The 15212-nt window shown below is 41.1% G+C and overlaps 1 protein-coding gene across 1 annotated transcript in view; it reads left to right on the top strand.

The window, feature by feature from the left end:
* The window catches only part of TXK (TXK tyrosine kinase), a 56862-nt gene extending 41947 nt beyond the window's left edge, over window positions 1–14915 (top strand). Inside the window, exons 10-15 of the mRNA XM_084889449.1 lie at window positions 1541–1712; window positions 3496–3712; window positions 7862–7926; window positions 9949–10067; window positions 11557–11714; window positions 13927–14915. Coding sequence (XP_084745575.1) covers window positions 1541–1712; window positions 3496–3712; window positions 7862–7926; window positions 9949–10067; window positions 11557–11714; window positions 13927–13995 — 800 coding nt within the window. The 3' untranslated portion in view covers window positions 13996–14915. The remainder of the gene's footprint in view (window positions 1–1540; window positions 1713–3495; window positions 3713–7861; window positions 7927–9948; window positions 10068–11556; window positions 11715–13926) is intronic.
* The last annotated feature ends 297 nt before the right edge of the window (window positions 14916–15212 follow it).

Raw genomic sequence — 15212 nt, forward strand, 5'->3', positions numbered from 1 at the left:
CTTTGTTGGTTACATGTTTTAGAAATATTTTCTCCCAGTCTGTAGCTTACCTTTTGATTCTCTTAAAAGATGTATCTGATAAACAGAATTTTTACCAGTGTAATTGTCAATACTTTCCTCTCTGGTTACATTCTGTTGAATAAACCTTTGCCAATCACAAGGTCATGAATATGTCCTCCCATGTTACTTTTAAAACACACTTGCTATTGGGAGGGGGAGCACTTTGCAAAGCTGTCAGAGCCAGCAGCTCTTACAATTCTTTTAAATGCATTATTTTAAAGTTCCAGCAGATGGTGGTATTGCTATATAAAAAGAGATTCAAAAGATTTGATACTTCTCAGAGTTTTCAAGAGGTTTTTTTTAAAAAAACATTTTCCCCCCTGACTTGCTTCTATAGGATGAGAAATATGTGGTAATGTAATGTCACTTCAAACATACATTTATTTATACAGTATATATATGTGGGCTAGAATATTAACATTGGACATATTTATCAGATGGATTGATTAGACTTTTTCCTAAAGAGGACTTAGAAAAGCCCTTTAGGAATGGCAATGGGCAGTGGAAGGAACTGAAATGGGGGAAGCCCAAACTTTGTCTCACAAGTTTACTCACTAGAACAAAAGCAGGCTTTGGACATGAATATTTCAGGTCCCAGATCTAGTTTTGGTAGGTTTAGCTTAGAAAAGCACAGAACTGTGTTTTATCCTGGCTCTCTCTGAAAAGAGAAAGCATGTTTTAATGTCTACAATTCTTCTCCAAGTAAGTCAAGCTTGTGTTTTTGTTAATTATCACTTGAGGATATTTTTACAATGATTTCTAGAAAGAGTGGAAGAGAGGGGGTGAGACAGACAGAGTTAGAAACATCGATGTGAGAGAGACACATCAGTCGGTTGCCTTCCCTACACGCCCCAATGGGGGCTGGGAATTGAGCCTGCAACCAAGGTACATGCCCTTGTGCCCTTGACTGGATTGAACCCAGGACCCTTCATTTCACAGGCCGATGCTCTAACCATTGAGCCAAACCAGCTAAGGCTCAAGCTTGTATGTTTTTCTACTTAAAAAAAAAAAAAAAAATCCTCACCCAAGCATATTTTTTCCATTGGTTTAATTTCTTTTTTCTTTTTTTTAGAGAGAGTGGAAGAGAGAGGGAAAGACAGAGAGAAACATCAATGTGAAAGAAACAACTCGATTGGTTGCCTCTTCCATGAGTCCTGACCAGGTACATGCCCTTGACTGGAATCAAACCTGGGACCCTTCAGTCCACTGGCCGACGCTCTATCCACTGAGCAAATCAGCTAGGGCTCAAGCTTGTATTTTTAAACTGAATTTCTGGAATTACCCATTGAAGCCACAATGAGCGTATTAAAAATGGTTGTAGGCCCTCTCCACTCATGTGTAAACTTTCCAACCTCTCTATAAAATAAGAGATGAAATCTAGGTGATCCCTAAATCTTTTCTAGCTCTAAAATTTTAGCAAGCTTTTCCCTACTTATAACATGAATTTTTATTTTTTATTTATTTATTTTTCACTTTTCAGAAAAGTGGGAGATAGATCCTTCTGAGCTGGCTTTTGTGAAGGAGATCGGAAGCGGTCAGTTCGGTGTGGTCCATTTAGGTGAATGGCGAGCACATCTCCAGGTAGCTATCAAGGCCATCAACGAAGGCTCCATGTCTGAGGAGGACTTCATTGAGGAGGCTAAAGTGATGACGTAAGCATAAAGAATACCCAGACAAATGTCTCACAGCACCCTGGTATCATGGAAAGAACATGGATTTTGGAGTCAGTCACACCTGGATTTGTCACAACTCTGCCCAAGCTAGTTGTGTGACTGAGCCTAATTGCTTAACCTCCATGTGGCCTGGATGAGTCAGTTCACCTTTCCAAGCCGGTGAATGTCCTCACCTGTGAAATGGGGATAGCAATACCCACCTCAATGGACCAATGTGTGGATTAATGGGGACAATCTAAGAAAGTGACAAAAATGTGTGTTCTCTTTGCTTCAATAATAGGTCTTAACAGGTGTACTTTTAATTTTCTCAGAAGCAAAAAATGTTAATTTGTCTTTATAGTGATATAAGGATAAAGTATTTACTTTCAGAAGATACAAGAATTCTGGACTTTAGAGGGGATGGGAACAGGCTGGAAGAGGTTAATGGGGGGAAAGGATGAGCTATGTAATACTTTCAAAAATAAAGATTATAAAAATAAATTTTACCTTGAGGGGGGGAAAAAAATAATGAAACCAAATGAAGGAAAAAAAAAAGAAAGAAAGAAAAGAAAAGAATTCTGAGCTTTAACAGAAATGGCTTTTTGTAGACTCTCACAGATCAGGATTTTGACTCAGCTGAACCTGTGGCTGTGTTTTACGTCTGTAAACTGGCCTGGACCAGGACAGGCCGATAATGTGACACAAATCAAATCAACTTTAAGTATTTGTTCAACACTTACTTAAAAGAGACAACAATGTGGTGAAGAAGAAAACCCAGATTACTAACTAGATTCTGTTGTATTATCCTAAGCAATTTAGTTCTTGGGATGACGCGCAACCAACTGAGCCATACTGGCCAGGTCGCCTCAATTTTTTGTTAAGTGAGGCAGGAAGAGCTCCCTTCTGACTTCTAACTAGGGAATGCAAATACATTCATCTTAAAAAAAAAAAAAAAAATTAAGCTGACACACACTAAGCTCTATCTGGCAAGCATATACAGCTTGGTAATATACTTATAATATATATGTGCATGTTATGTGGTAATATACTCATTACCTCCTTTTTATAAGTGTGTGGTTTGAATGACACCTCCTTCAGGAAGTCTTCCCTGACTACTCCATTTAATTGGCATCCCATCCCCAAATGCTTTCTATTATATCCCCTTGTGGCTAGTTCCATCAAAGCCCTCGTCACTACTTCAAAGCTTCATATGTATTTGTTTTGTTTCCCCTCCACTAGAACGTAAGCTCCGTAATAATAAGAGTTTATTTATCTTTCTTCTACAACCTGGTGAATGCCTAAAATGACTAGCATGCGGTTCAAAATATATTTGTGGGCTGCCGAATGAGTTAATGAGTCCTCACAATTCTATGAGGTAGATTCCATTAAGATCCCAATTTTATAGATGAGAAAAAGGAAATTTTGTAAACTTACCTAATTTGCCTTCTGTCCCACAACAAAACCTTGGTAGAGTTTCTAATTGAAATCAGAACTGTGAACTGTTTGGGCACAAAAGCCATGATCTTCAATTAACTAACATGAAGATCAACAAACACTTATTGGGCAACTACTCTAGGCCAGGTCTTATAGCTGTCAACCAAAACTGTTAGCATCCTGTGTAGCTAGCTGTTCCATTGCAGTAAAAGAACAACTTCAAATCTCTTCTGGGCTATCACTGTATTGGAGATGGAGCCTAATGTGGGAGCCCACACGCATGAGGCTTCCAGAGCATGTGCTAAAGGTAATTTAGATTCTGTTCACTGTGCATGTGTTTCTGCCACAGGAAGCTGTCCCATTCGAGGCTGGTTCAGCTCTACGGGGTGTGCATCCAGCAGAAGCCCCTCTACATCGTGACCGAGTTTATGGAGAATGGCTGCCTACTGAACTACCTCCGAGAGCGGAAAGGGAAGCTCAGGAAGGAGATGCTGCTGAGCATGTGCCAGGACATATGTGAAGGGATGGAGTATCTGGAGAGAAACTCCTTCATTCACAGGGACTTAGTAAGTGTGGTGCAATTTTGCTGATTATTTGATGCGAATAATCATAGCCTACTTTTGTTTAGAGGGACATGACAATTTAGGACTTTTGATATTTAGAATAATGCATATGCTGGCTTAATTTTAAAGCATTTTCTTCTTCAGTTTGGAAGTGTAACTTATTTATTTATTTTTTTATTTTTTTATTTTTCTTTATTGATTAAGGTATTACATATGTCTCCTTATTCCCCCATTGCTCCCTCCCCCACAACCCCCTTCATGCCCTCACCCCCCTGGTGTGTGTGTCCTTTGGTTAGGCTTATATGTATGCATACAAGTCCTTTGGTTGTTCTCTCCCCCTTGCCTGCCCCTTCCTCCCTCTGAGATTTGAAGGTCTGATCTCTGTCTCTGGATCTGTTTTTGTTCATCAGTTTATGTTGTTCATTATATTCCACAAATGAGTGAGATCATGTGATATTACCTTTCTCTGACTGGCTTATTTTGCTTAGCATAATGCTCTCCAGTTCCATCCATGCTGTTGCAAATAGTAAGAATTCCTTCCCTTTTACCACAGTGTAACATTTCATTGTGTAGATGTACCATAGTTTTTTAATCCACTCGTCTGCTTATGGGCACTTAGGCTGTTTCTAAATCTTAGCAATGATAAATTGTGTTGCTATGAACATAGGGTGCATATATCCTTCTAATTGGTGATACTTTTCGAAAGAGGACATAAGGAAGGTCAAGAAACATATGAAAACATACTCAAAGTCAGTAATCATCCAAGAGATGCAAATCAAAATGACAATGCGGTACCATCTCACACTTGTCAGAAGGGCTGTTATCAACAAATCAACAATTGACAAGTGCTAGTTAGGATATGAAGAAAAAGGAACCCTCATGCACTGCTGGTGGGAATGCAGACTGGTGTAGCCACTGTGGAAAAGAGCATGGAGTTTCCTAAAAATTAATAAATAAAAATGGAACTCCCATTTAACCCACTTCTAGGAATGTAGCTTTATTTTTAATTGCCCAGTTGATACTGTAGCCAAGTAAGCTACTACCTTAAATATACTTTAAACTAATCAACCACCATGCAATAAAACTAATTCACTTTCCTCTCTCACTCTTTCCCCTTCCTTCCTTCCTTCCTCCCTCCCTCCCTCCCTCCCTCCCTCCCTCCCTCCCTCCCTCCCTCCCTTTCTCCTTTCTCCTTCCCTCCCTTCCTTCCTCCCTTCCTTTCTTTTTTTTTTTTTTTTTAATTTTTAAATATATATTTTATTGATTTTGTACAGAGAGGAAGGGAGAGAGATAGAGAGTTAGAAACACCGATGAGAGAGAGTCATCGATCAGCTGCCTCCTGCACACCCCCTACTGGGGATATGCCCGCAACCAAGGTACATGCCCTTGACCGGAATCGAACCCGGAACTCTTCAGTCCCCAAGCCGATGCTCTATCCATTGAGCCAAACCGGTCTCGGCCTCCCTTCCTTTCTTTCTTCCTTCCAGTAATCATATAGGCATTGAGTACCTAGTCAATGCCAAGAGCTCTGCCAGGCATTGGAGATACAATAGCTAAGAACATGCTCCAGTGGTTGTCACCCAGGGTATGAAGCCGCCCCATGTGGACGTGGTTTGGTTCTAACAGGATTGCATCAGCATTACCCACATTAACAAGAGGACTAGAAATACTAAACCCTTCTGTTTTGTAATGTTCAGAATAGTCCAAGTAAACAAACAAACATACAAACAGAGTCAAGGCTTATCTTGCCCCAAATGCTAATTGTCTGCTTTCCTACTTTGCTTATTCCACTTGAAAAACATTTTCTAGCTACTCCATATTTGTTCATGATATTCATACTGTTCCTTCTATAGCTATGCCCTTCCATATCTAATTTCTAAGCCCAAAAAGAACTCTGACAAGCATTCTGTGAGAAATTCCTGCTATTGTCACCTAGAGGTAATCCAGTACTCCCGTCACCATGACCAGAATGACCATATTATTCATCATTCTGGCTGAAATATTTTGGAGAGAGATAGGAGGCATAATTTCATTGGCCCCAGGACACCATTGCTTGTCCTACATGACTTAGAATTCATGGAATTTATTATTTTATTATTTCCACTTCCAAATTGTTTTCATTGTTTACACAAATGCTAGACTCTAAACTCCTGGAGATCAAGGCCTAGGAGTTAAAAAAAAAAAAAAAAATCACAATACCCAGATCATACCCCAGACCGATTAAACCAGGATCTCTGGAAGTGGGATCCTGCCATCAATATTTTTTGAAACATGTCCTGGAAAGTTCCCTGTGCAGTCAAGGTCGAGAACCACTGCTCCAGAGCTGGGCTGCCTGGGTTGAAATCTGCCTCTGTTTCTTACCAGCTAAGAAGCTAGTTAACTAGTTAAGTGGTGTTGCTTATAAGCACCTCCCTCATGTGGGCTCATTGGGAGGGTTACATGCACGAATATGAATAAGCACTTAACTCAGTGCTTGGCTCAGAGAAGAGCTCAGCAGTGCTAACTATTGTTATTACATAGCAGAACCATTCTTTTGCATTCCTCTTGGAGTATTCCCCAGTGTCTAGCACCAAGTAGCTATCAAACAGATTTTAGAGTGGATGGATTTGGCATCCATTCCACCTAGCTCACCTTCCTAAACTCTGCAGGTTTGCCTTTCCTGATGAGGCTTAGAATTTAAAACTCAGGCGACAGTTCTGATCATTCTCTTTGCTCCAAGGGTCTTCTTGCAGACCTCCCTTCATTGTTTTCCTTCATCTCTTCATTGTTTTCTTTTGTGTTCTATTTTATCCACCTACAATGTATTAGCTAACAAGGAGTCTTTCCCTGTCAAGGGCTTACCTTGTGGTCTGTCTTTGAGATTGCCAGCCCCTGTCAACGTCTTCCCAACTGGCTCCTTCTGACCTAACCATTTCAAGGTTCTTGCTTTTATTTTAGGACTAACTACATCACAAACGTTTGATAAGAGAAAAATTCTATCAAACTAACCTCAATAATAATTTTCCTGATTGGGTTGACTGAAAATAAAATGATTGTCAGCAGATAAATCATTTTTGCATTATATAACCCTATATTTAGTTCACTGTGGTAATACAATATTAAGAAACTAAAGGCCCAGTGCATGAAATTCATGCATAGGAGGGTGGTGTCCTTCAGCCCAGCCTGCACCCTCTCCAATCTGGGACCCCTCAAGGGATGTCCAGTGGGATTGGGCCTAAATGGGCAGTCAGACATCACTCTCACAATCTAGGACTGCTAACTCCCAACCACTCGCCTGCCTGCCAGCCTGATCATCCCCTAACCACTCCCCTGCTAGCCTGATCACCCACTAACCACTACCCACCAGCTTGGTCAATGCTTAACTGCTCCCCTGCTGGACCAATTGCCCCTAACTGCCCTCCTCTACCAGCCTGGTCACCTCTAACTGCCCTCTCCTGCTGGCCTGGTTGCCCCCAACTGCCCTCCCCTGCAGGCTTGGTACCCCCCCCAACTGCCCTCCCCTGCCAGCCATCTTGTGGCAGCCATCTTGTGTCCACATGGAGCTGGCCATCTTTGACCACATGGGGGCAGCCAACTTGTGTGTTGGAGTGATGGTCAATTTGCATATTACCTCTTTATTATATAGGATGTGAAAGTATCATTTTAAATAGTTATAGTCAATGAGATGTAAGTTTTAAAATACAAGTCCTCAACTTTTATTAGCAATTATATGTCCCAAAGATATGTAATGACTATCCCTTATTTGTCATGTATATTGAGCCTTCTTTTTATTTAAGATACATTTTAAAATACACACTATTTTTTATGTCAAGATTCATAGCTTATTATCTTTATTTAAGAGGATTTCCTCATTAAGATTGAGTAAATCTTCGTATTTATCAAGGATACTTTTTGAAACTATTAAAAATATTTAAAAAGTGTTACAATTTCTTTTCACCTTTTTATCCTTTTTTTGAAGAATCATTAAAATCTCCCATGTGAGGGCAGATGTGCCAAGTCACATACATCAACCACCACAGGTGCCATTATAAAAATAACAGGCTGACCACATGGAGAAGTAGGCCGGGGCCCAAATGAACTAAGGAAAAGGAGAGTAGAAACTCGAAAGTAAAACTTATATTCAAACACAGGTTCTCTTCTTTTTTTTTATAGGCGGCAAGAAATTGTTTGGTCAGTGCTACAAGTATAGTAAAAATTTCAGACTTCGGAATGACAAGGTACATAATATATTTTGCTATTGTTTACTCATAAGGGAAAATCTTGTATTTGTCTACTGATAAACTGAAAGATGTTATTGGCTTTGCTTTTTCCCCCATGTTAATGTGGCTGTTTGGCCTGCTGACCCACTTTAGGACATGCACCAATTTTAACTGTGAGGTAAATGGATACTATGGGCTATTCTGATCTCTTTTCATATATCATCATTAATAAAACTGTGACATATATGAAAATTAAGAGTAATTTCTCAGTCTACTCATTATATGTGTAAGATTAAGAAAGAAGCATATATATATATATATATATATATATATATATATATATACACACTAATAAAAGAGTAATATGCTAATTAGACTGGAAGACCTTCTGGAGACCTTCCGGACAAAGCCATGGTGGCAGGGCCAAGGCAGAAGAGGTTAGGGGCAATCAGGCCGGCAGGGGAGAGCAGTTGGGGCGATCGGGTGGGCAGGGGAGGACAGTTGGGGGTGATCAGGCTGGCAGGCAGAGGGCTTAGGGACAATCAGGCAGGCAGGCAGAGGGAGTTAGGGGCAATCAGGCAGGCGGACAGGTGAGCGGTTAAGAGCCAGTGGTCCCAGATTATGAGAGGGATGTCTGATTGCTGATTTAGGCCCAATCCCTGTGGCAGTCGGACATCCCCCAAGGGGTCCCCGATTGGAGAGGGTGCAGGCTGGGTTGAGGTAAACACCCCCTGCCCCCCGGCCCCGTACACGAATTTTGTGGAGTGGGCCACTAGTGAGTGTGTGTTATATTTCTGAAAGAAAAAATAATAAATTTGTTTGCTCAGTTCTGATTTTTCTATGTCATCATCATATATCCCTATTATCTGCCGTAGGAGTTGACTTTAAGTCTACAGCTCAATAGTGTAAAAATCTAACCATATTCTTTATAACTCCTTGCAGTTTATATTCTCGACCCTTTCCTTCAGGTTGCTAAAAATTTAATTTCAGTCAATTTATGGTTTCTCCTTGACTCTCATCAGGACCCAAATCCACCCACTGAGGTCTACTATTTCTACCTACTTCCCAGCTCAAGGGGCCTTTTCTAGAGGGACAGAAGTTAGTGGTGATAGGGGCAGGTTATCACTCTTATTATCCCAAATGAGCCATTCTCCCAAATATTTTGTTAATAATTCCATCCTTTGCCTTCTCTAGAAACTCAAAAGCTATGAAAAATGGTTCCTTCCCTTTTGTTTTCTATGATTCATTCTTTCCCTTTAGTAGAATGACTTATGGTTCAGTAAAGACTCTAAAGATGAGGTGAGATAAAATATGAGGGGGAAAGAAGTGCAACATGGGGAAGCATTAATAAATAAATGTAAAAATACTATACTACATACTCAAGACAAGAGGCTACATAGCACATGTTAATGATCTCTCCAGATGCCCATTCTTGGATATTTCTGCAAATATCCAAAAAAGAGATTATTGTATTCTCAAAAAAGAGAGAGGGTTTAATTTCTTTGTTATTTTTTAAAGGTGGTGGTAGTGATTACTGATTTCTTTCCCTAGAGGGTCATTTTTAATGCACTAGAAAATTTCCACCTCAAATATATTATGTTCAAATAATTTTATTTCCCCCTTCTCTGCCTCACAAAAAAAAAAAAAATATGCAGAAGGGCAAGAAGACATTCAGCTGTGAATTTCTTTTTTATTATATATTTATTTTTATTTCCTTTTTATAACCTTGGTTGCTAGACCATTCAGCACACTTCTTTGCAGATTTTATTGTAATTAGCATAATATGTAGGGTATATTTTGGACCGAAGCATGGCTATAGTTTTCTGAGACCCGAATAAAATAAACAAAATTGAGGCTTGACCTGGAAAAGAAACTCTCTAAAGACAGCTTTCCCACTTTGAGGACAAAAAGAGAGGGTATGCAGAACTTGTGGGGGTAAAATACATTGTCTTCTAGAACTGACTTCACTAAAAGACTTGAAGTAAACAGAACTTAGAGGTAACACAAAACACAATGTGCTTTGCAATCTGATGGCCGTAGGTACGTTTTGGATGATGAATACATCAGTTCTTCTGGAGCCAAGTTCCCAGTCAAGTGGTCCCCTCCGGAAGTTTTCCATTTCAACAAGTACAGCAGCAAATCTGATGTCTGGTCATTTGGTGAGTGAATTTAATGTCCTTTTAATGGAGCTTTATGTCATAAAATAGGCCAATCTCCTATTGAAGTTTTGATTTCATACCAGGGTGCAGCATTTAGAAACAGTGCTTTCTGTCTTAAGTGTTCTGATCACACCCAGGCTGTCCTTGGCAACTGGTGTCCTTCACCCTCTGACATAGTCTGCCTTTTGGATCTTCTCCTTTCCCACTGAGCACTTGCTGTGAAACCATAAGAGGGTAGAGAGTCTTCTGATCTAGAAAACAAATTCAGCCGACATGTCCATACCCCAGAGACTTGTAAGGAAAGCTGGTCTTATGGGATCATTGACTTTCAAATGTGATTAATAAAACTCATTGTCTAACTGCTAAGCAACATCCTCTAATTTACTTCATTACCGTCAAATTTTATAGAATTTAGACTTAGGCCTCCTTGGGGTCTGTCCATCAATATTTATATTGGGTAATGTTCTTCTCTGAGAAAGAGACACTGTGGACCTATGCCCAATGGAGTCTGTTCTTTTAAGTGATTTTCAAAGAGTGGCCACAAATGTGTGATTATCCACTCTCTTTCACCCAGACTTCCCTGGATGGCTTCTTGGGTTTGGAGGAACAGCTATATCCTCAGCAGGGTGTGAATTTTATTGTCACTATAAGATTAAACTTGTATTATTGATCTCATTAGCTCCCCACTGACATGTGGTAGTCTTGGCAGGTGACATTTTAAGCTCTACTGTAGAGTTACGCTCTGAGACTGATGGAGAGCAACCCAAGGGCCTCATTAAGTTGCTGCAGAACAATGAGAACTCCTCGAGTGTTACCTGTCCACTTGTCTCTCTTCATTCCCTTGGACAAGTTAGGCTCTGAGCATTTGGAGTGGTGTCATTCTTTAGACCCCTCTGGCTCTAGCATGGGCCTGGCTTCTTACTCCACACCGAATACAAATTTGTAGAATAAGTGAGTTATTAAATAAACTCAAATTGGGAGACTTGAAGAAGTTCCATGAATCTATCAGCTAATCAATCAACACCTGCTTATGTGCAGTCTTTGGCTCAACCCAGCAGTCTAACTTCCAGTGTTGGAGGGGGATGCAGGCCATCTGCTGGCTGGGAAACTCTTGGTCTTAGCAGGCAGCAGGGCCTCAGACAATTCTGTCATTTTCTGTGCAATGGCAAAAAGGCTTATGGATTTCAGGGTGTGGGGGCGTGAGAATACTTACAAAGGAAAATGCTGGCAGCATTTTCTTCCCATAGGGAGGAATTTCCTCCAAAGGGAAAGGCATTGTTTCCAAGGGGAACACTTTCAGATCACAGGCCTGTTCTATATAAAACTAAGATGCACACCATCAGCTCCCTAGACGGACCTGCTCTCAGTCTGGGTGATTATGGTGCAAAGACCGGAAGAGGGAGATAATGCCGTATAGTTTGAGACAGTTCTTTTAGATCTAAGTAACCATTTCTCTCCAACCTCTGGTTCTCTTGCATTGTCTTTGCAGGCGTTTTGATGTGGGAAATTTTCACAGAAGGGAGAATGCCTTTTGAAAATAAGTCAAATTTGCAAGTTGTGGAAGCCATTTCTAAAGGCTTCAGGCTGTACCGCCCTCGCCTGGCACCGATGTCCATCTATGAAGTCATGTACCGCTGCTGGCATGAGGTGAGTGTCCCCCACTTTCCCGTGAAGGTGGGCAGCCCCAGCATTGGGGAGAAGACCCATGGATCACATACCGCAACGCAGCGCCCCCTCATGGCAGGAAAAGGTGTCTGTTCCTTGGTAGTGACCCCTGAGGGCCAGAAGCACTATCTCTCTGAAACTCCCACTGCAAAGTCATCAATCTATTTTGTTTTTAACAATGGCCTTTCGTCTGAGGAACTCTTATCTTTCTGAGATTGGTTCCTGCAGGAACTTGCTAATAAAGCCTCGGAGATGAGCTGGTTAACACCTTTTAGGAACTGGTGGGTGGGAACTAAGGGTAGAATCAGGTTTGTTGAACTTCCACCTTGAGGGAGAAGGATGGTGTTTTTACTGACTTCGCTCTATTAATTTGTCTTGCTTTTCTAAGGCTAAACGTTGTGGGTTTCATCTCTCTTGGGGCGCTCGGGACTCTTGGTAGAGAGATTAAACCATAACAGAATGAAGGCAGAAAGGGTGCCAGGAACTTCTCCTCAGGAAATGATCTTTAGGGGGCCTGATTTCTCTCTTTCTTAAAATGATAAGCTTAGAAATAGAGCCAGAGGGGTTTATGGCTCACTACTGTCTTTTCAGGGCATTGAGTCAACACACCTCTCTTATCCTATCTGCCTCCCCAGTGATGTTGTTCGCTCCCCTCTTTCCAGCTGACAGTTCCACCCCGGAAAAACCACAGCTGGGTGAGGCATTTCCTCCTGGCAGAAAAAAGAAACCACTTGATTTCCAGTCCACAAACACTGGAAAATTCAATATTTCAAGAGTGATGTGGTTGTTCATATCCAGCAAAGTATTAATTTTAGAAAGATACCTGGTGTATGAAAATATTTTACATATGACTAACTGCTCTGCAAGGAATCTTGTAGGCTTTTAGTAGCAAACAGCTGTCTTAAGAGCAACTTTGCATTAACATTGCAAATAGCTCAGGAATTATATATTGTACTAGGAGCCCAGCCTGCGATTTGAAATAGAGTGGCACCACCCACCCTCGAATCACCTGTCTAGCCCTGCCTCCCTCTCTGGGCCCTGCAGCAGCCACTGCTGATCAAGCCCTCCCCAAGGCAGGCATGCAGAGGCCTCTGCCGCCCTGCCCCCGACGTTGTTCCTGCAACCTCCTTGCATCTGGTTGACCTATCTGGTGATACAGTGTCCCAGTTAATTAGCATATTTATATATTTTATATAGATATATAGATATAGATATAGATATAGATATAGATATAGATATAGATATAGATATAGATATAGATATAGATATAGATATAGATGTAGATGTAGATGTAGATATAGAGATATAGATATATAGATATGGATACATAGATATAGATATAGATGTATACATATACATACAATAACATACCTATTGAAATTTTATATTTTGTGGGGAGGAGACAAAGAAGGGGTAAGTGACATCAGTCTCAAATAGCTGTTGGAACACGATTAAAGCAGTTTTCTGGTTATGTTGATGTACTTGTTTGCAAAGTTGATTTCGCCTACAACTTTTTAATGTCATCTAAAAACCCTGAGGGCTTAGGCGCCTCTAGGTCCAACATGATCATAATAGCCTTGATACACACGTTTCATAGTCTCTAGTGACTGTAGAACTTCAGCCCCTACCAAACTTCACAATGTATTCTTGGAATTTCAAGGAGGATTCTCACATGAGCTCACATCTTCTTTTGCTTTTTTATTGTTCAAAAGCTACTCAGGGTGTCTGTCTTCCCACTAACCCTGCCGCCTGTGGCCTTGGTGAGAATGTGGGCTGCCATGAGTAGCTGTGTGGGGGCAGTGCTGGCCAACAGAACCTTCTGTGATGATGGAAATGCGCTATGTCTGTTCTATCCAATATGGTAGCTATGCCTGGCCGTGGAGACTTGCAGGGTGGCTGGTGTGACTGGAAACTGAGTTTTAAAATGGACTTAAGTGAATTAGTTGAAATTTAAATAGCCACGTGTGGCTTGTGTTTGCAGCTCTAGTCATTTTATCTTTGCAATGCTCTCTGCTCTTACATTTTCACATCATAGCTCACTCCACAGCCAATCATGCCCCGTGTGACAGCCAAGGTATCTTTCTCTCTCATTTGTGGAGAATCAGCCTGGATCCAGGTCTGGGCCGGCAAGTTCCAGAACTGGTGTCTGAGTGAGTCTGAAGCTGAGCTGACCACCTCTGCTTCCCTTTTCCAGAAACCTAAAGGCCGCCCTACGTTTGCTGAGCTGCTGCGGGTTCTCTCTGAGATTGCAGAGACTTGGTGACTTGAGTGGAACGCCAACCCAGAAGATCATGTTGTAAAGTTGTCTCAAAAGGAAATGCCGTGTGGGTCACTGATGGTGAATAACTTCTTTCAGAGCTGCTGCCTTTTGGAGACATTATCAAGACCACAGGCGTCCCAAACTTTTTATAACATTTAAGAATATTCTGACAACAGATTTCCTACATGTTTGAGAGGGACTTCTAAACACTTCATTCTTCATGTCCTATTTATGAAGATGGGGAAAATGCTCTATCGCATTTATAAGAATAGCCCTGAGGACCCCTGAGGGAACGTGGAAACATGATTCTTTAAGGGTGAAAGAAATTTATTTCCTGAAGAGGACTGACGTTCTTTACTTCAATCAGCAATGCACAGGAGATGAAAATAAACTTTGCCAACGCATGGACTAAAGGAGCCTCCCCTGCAGAATCTCGTGCTTTGGATCTACACAGATCATTATAGAAACTTACCTTCATTGTACAAACCACATGTCTGTGAGCAGTCTGGAACTGTCCTGCAGAGTCTTCCCTATGTTATTTAACAAGTTGTTTTTGTTCATATCTGATACTTTTGGAGACAGTTTCTTATATTCCAGTTTTAAACACTGTTGTAGGAGATAACCCACATTCTTCTTAGTACAGGTCCCGGTAACATTTCCCTTTCCAGGAATACCCATTGTGGGGACTCTGGCCAGAGTACACGGGGTGTTAAAGGCCCATTTGCCATATGCATTCGAAAAGGCAATGACTCAGCAGTATCACTATACGTACTTGTGCAGGCCCACCCTTATATAAGCTACTTATGTTACTGTAGCGCAGATGTCACTAACTGGCATGAGGCCTCTTTTGTTTGAGTGATTATGTAAGGTGCCACTCACCAGGCAGTTGTCTGCTTTGCTCGTAATAAAGCATGACCCACTTCCTTATGGCTGCTCATGTCTTTTTCCAATTCCTGGCATCCAAAGAAATCAAGTCCATAGCAGAGGAACTTGGACCCAACATCCATTGTCAGGGGCAATTCAGAGCCTGAATTTCAATTCCAAGATTTCACACTTTGTCCGTGTGACATCGGACAACGTAAGAAGTCTTATTTTGGTCATAAAAAGTACCTCCTGCATCTTACCAGATGACTTGGTTTTTCCATAAGAACAAGAGGGAGGCAAAAGTAAGACAACCAATTGTTACATCAGGCTCCTTGGTTTCTGAAGCCCAGGGTTTT

This window comes from Pipistrellus hanaki (assembly GCF_964339955.1).
Source record: "Pipistrellus hanaki genome assembly, chromosome: 1".
NCBI classification, from domain to species: domain Eukaryota; kingdom Metazoa; phylum Chordata; class Mammalia; order Chiroptera; family Vespertilionidae; genus Pipistrellus; species Pipistrellus hanaki.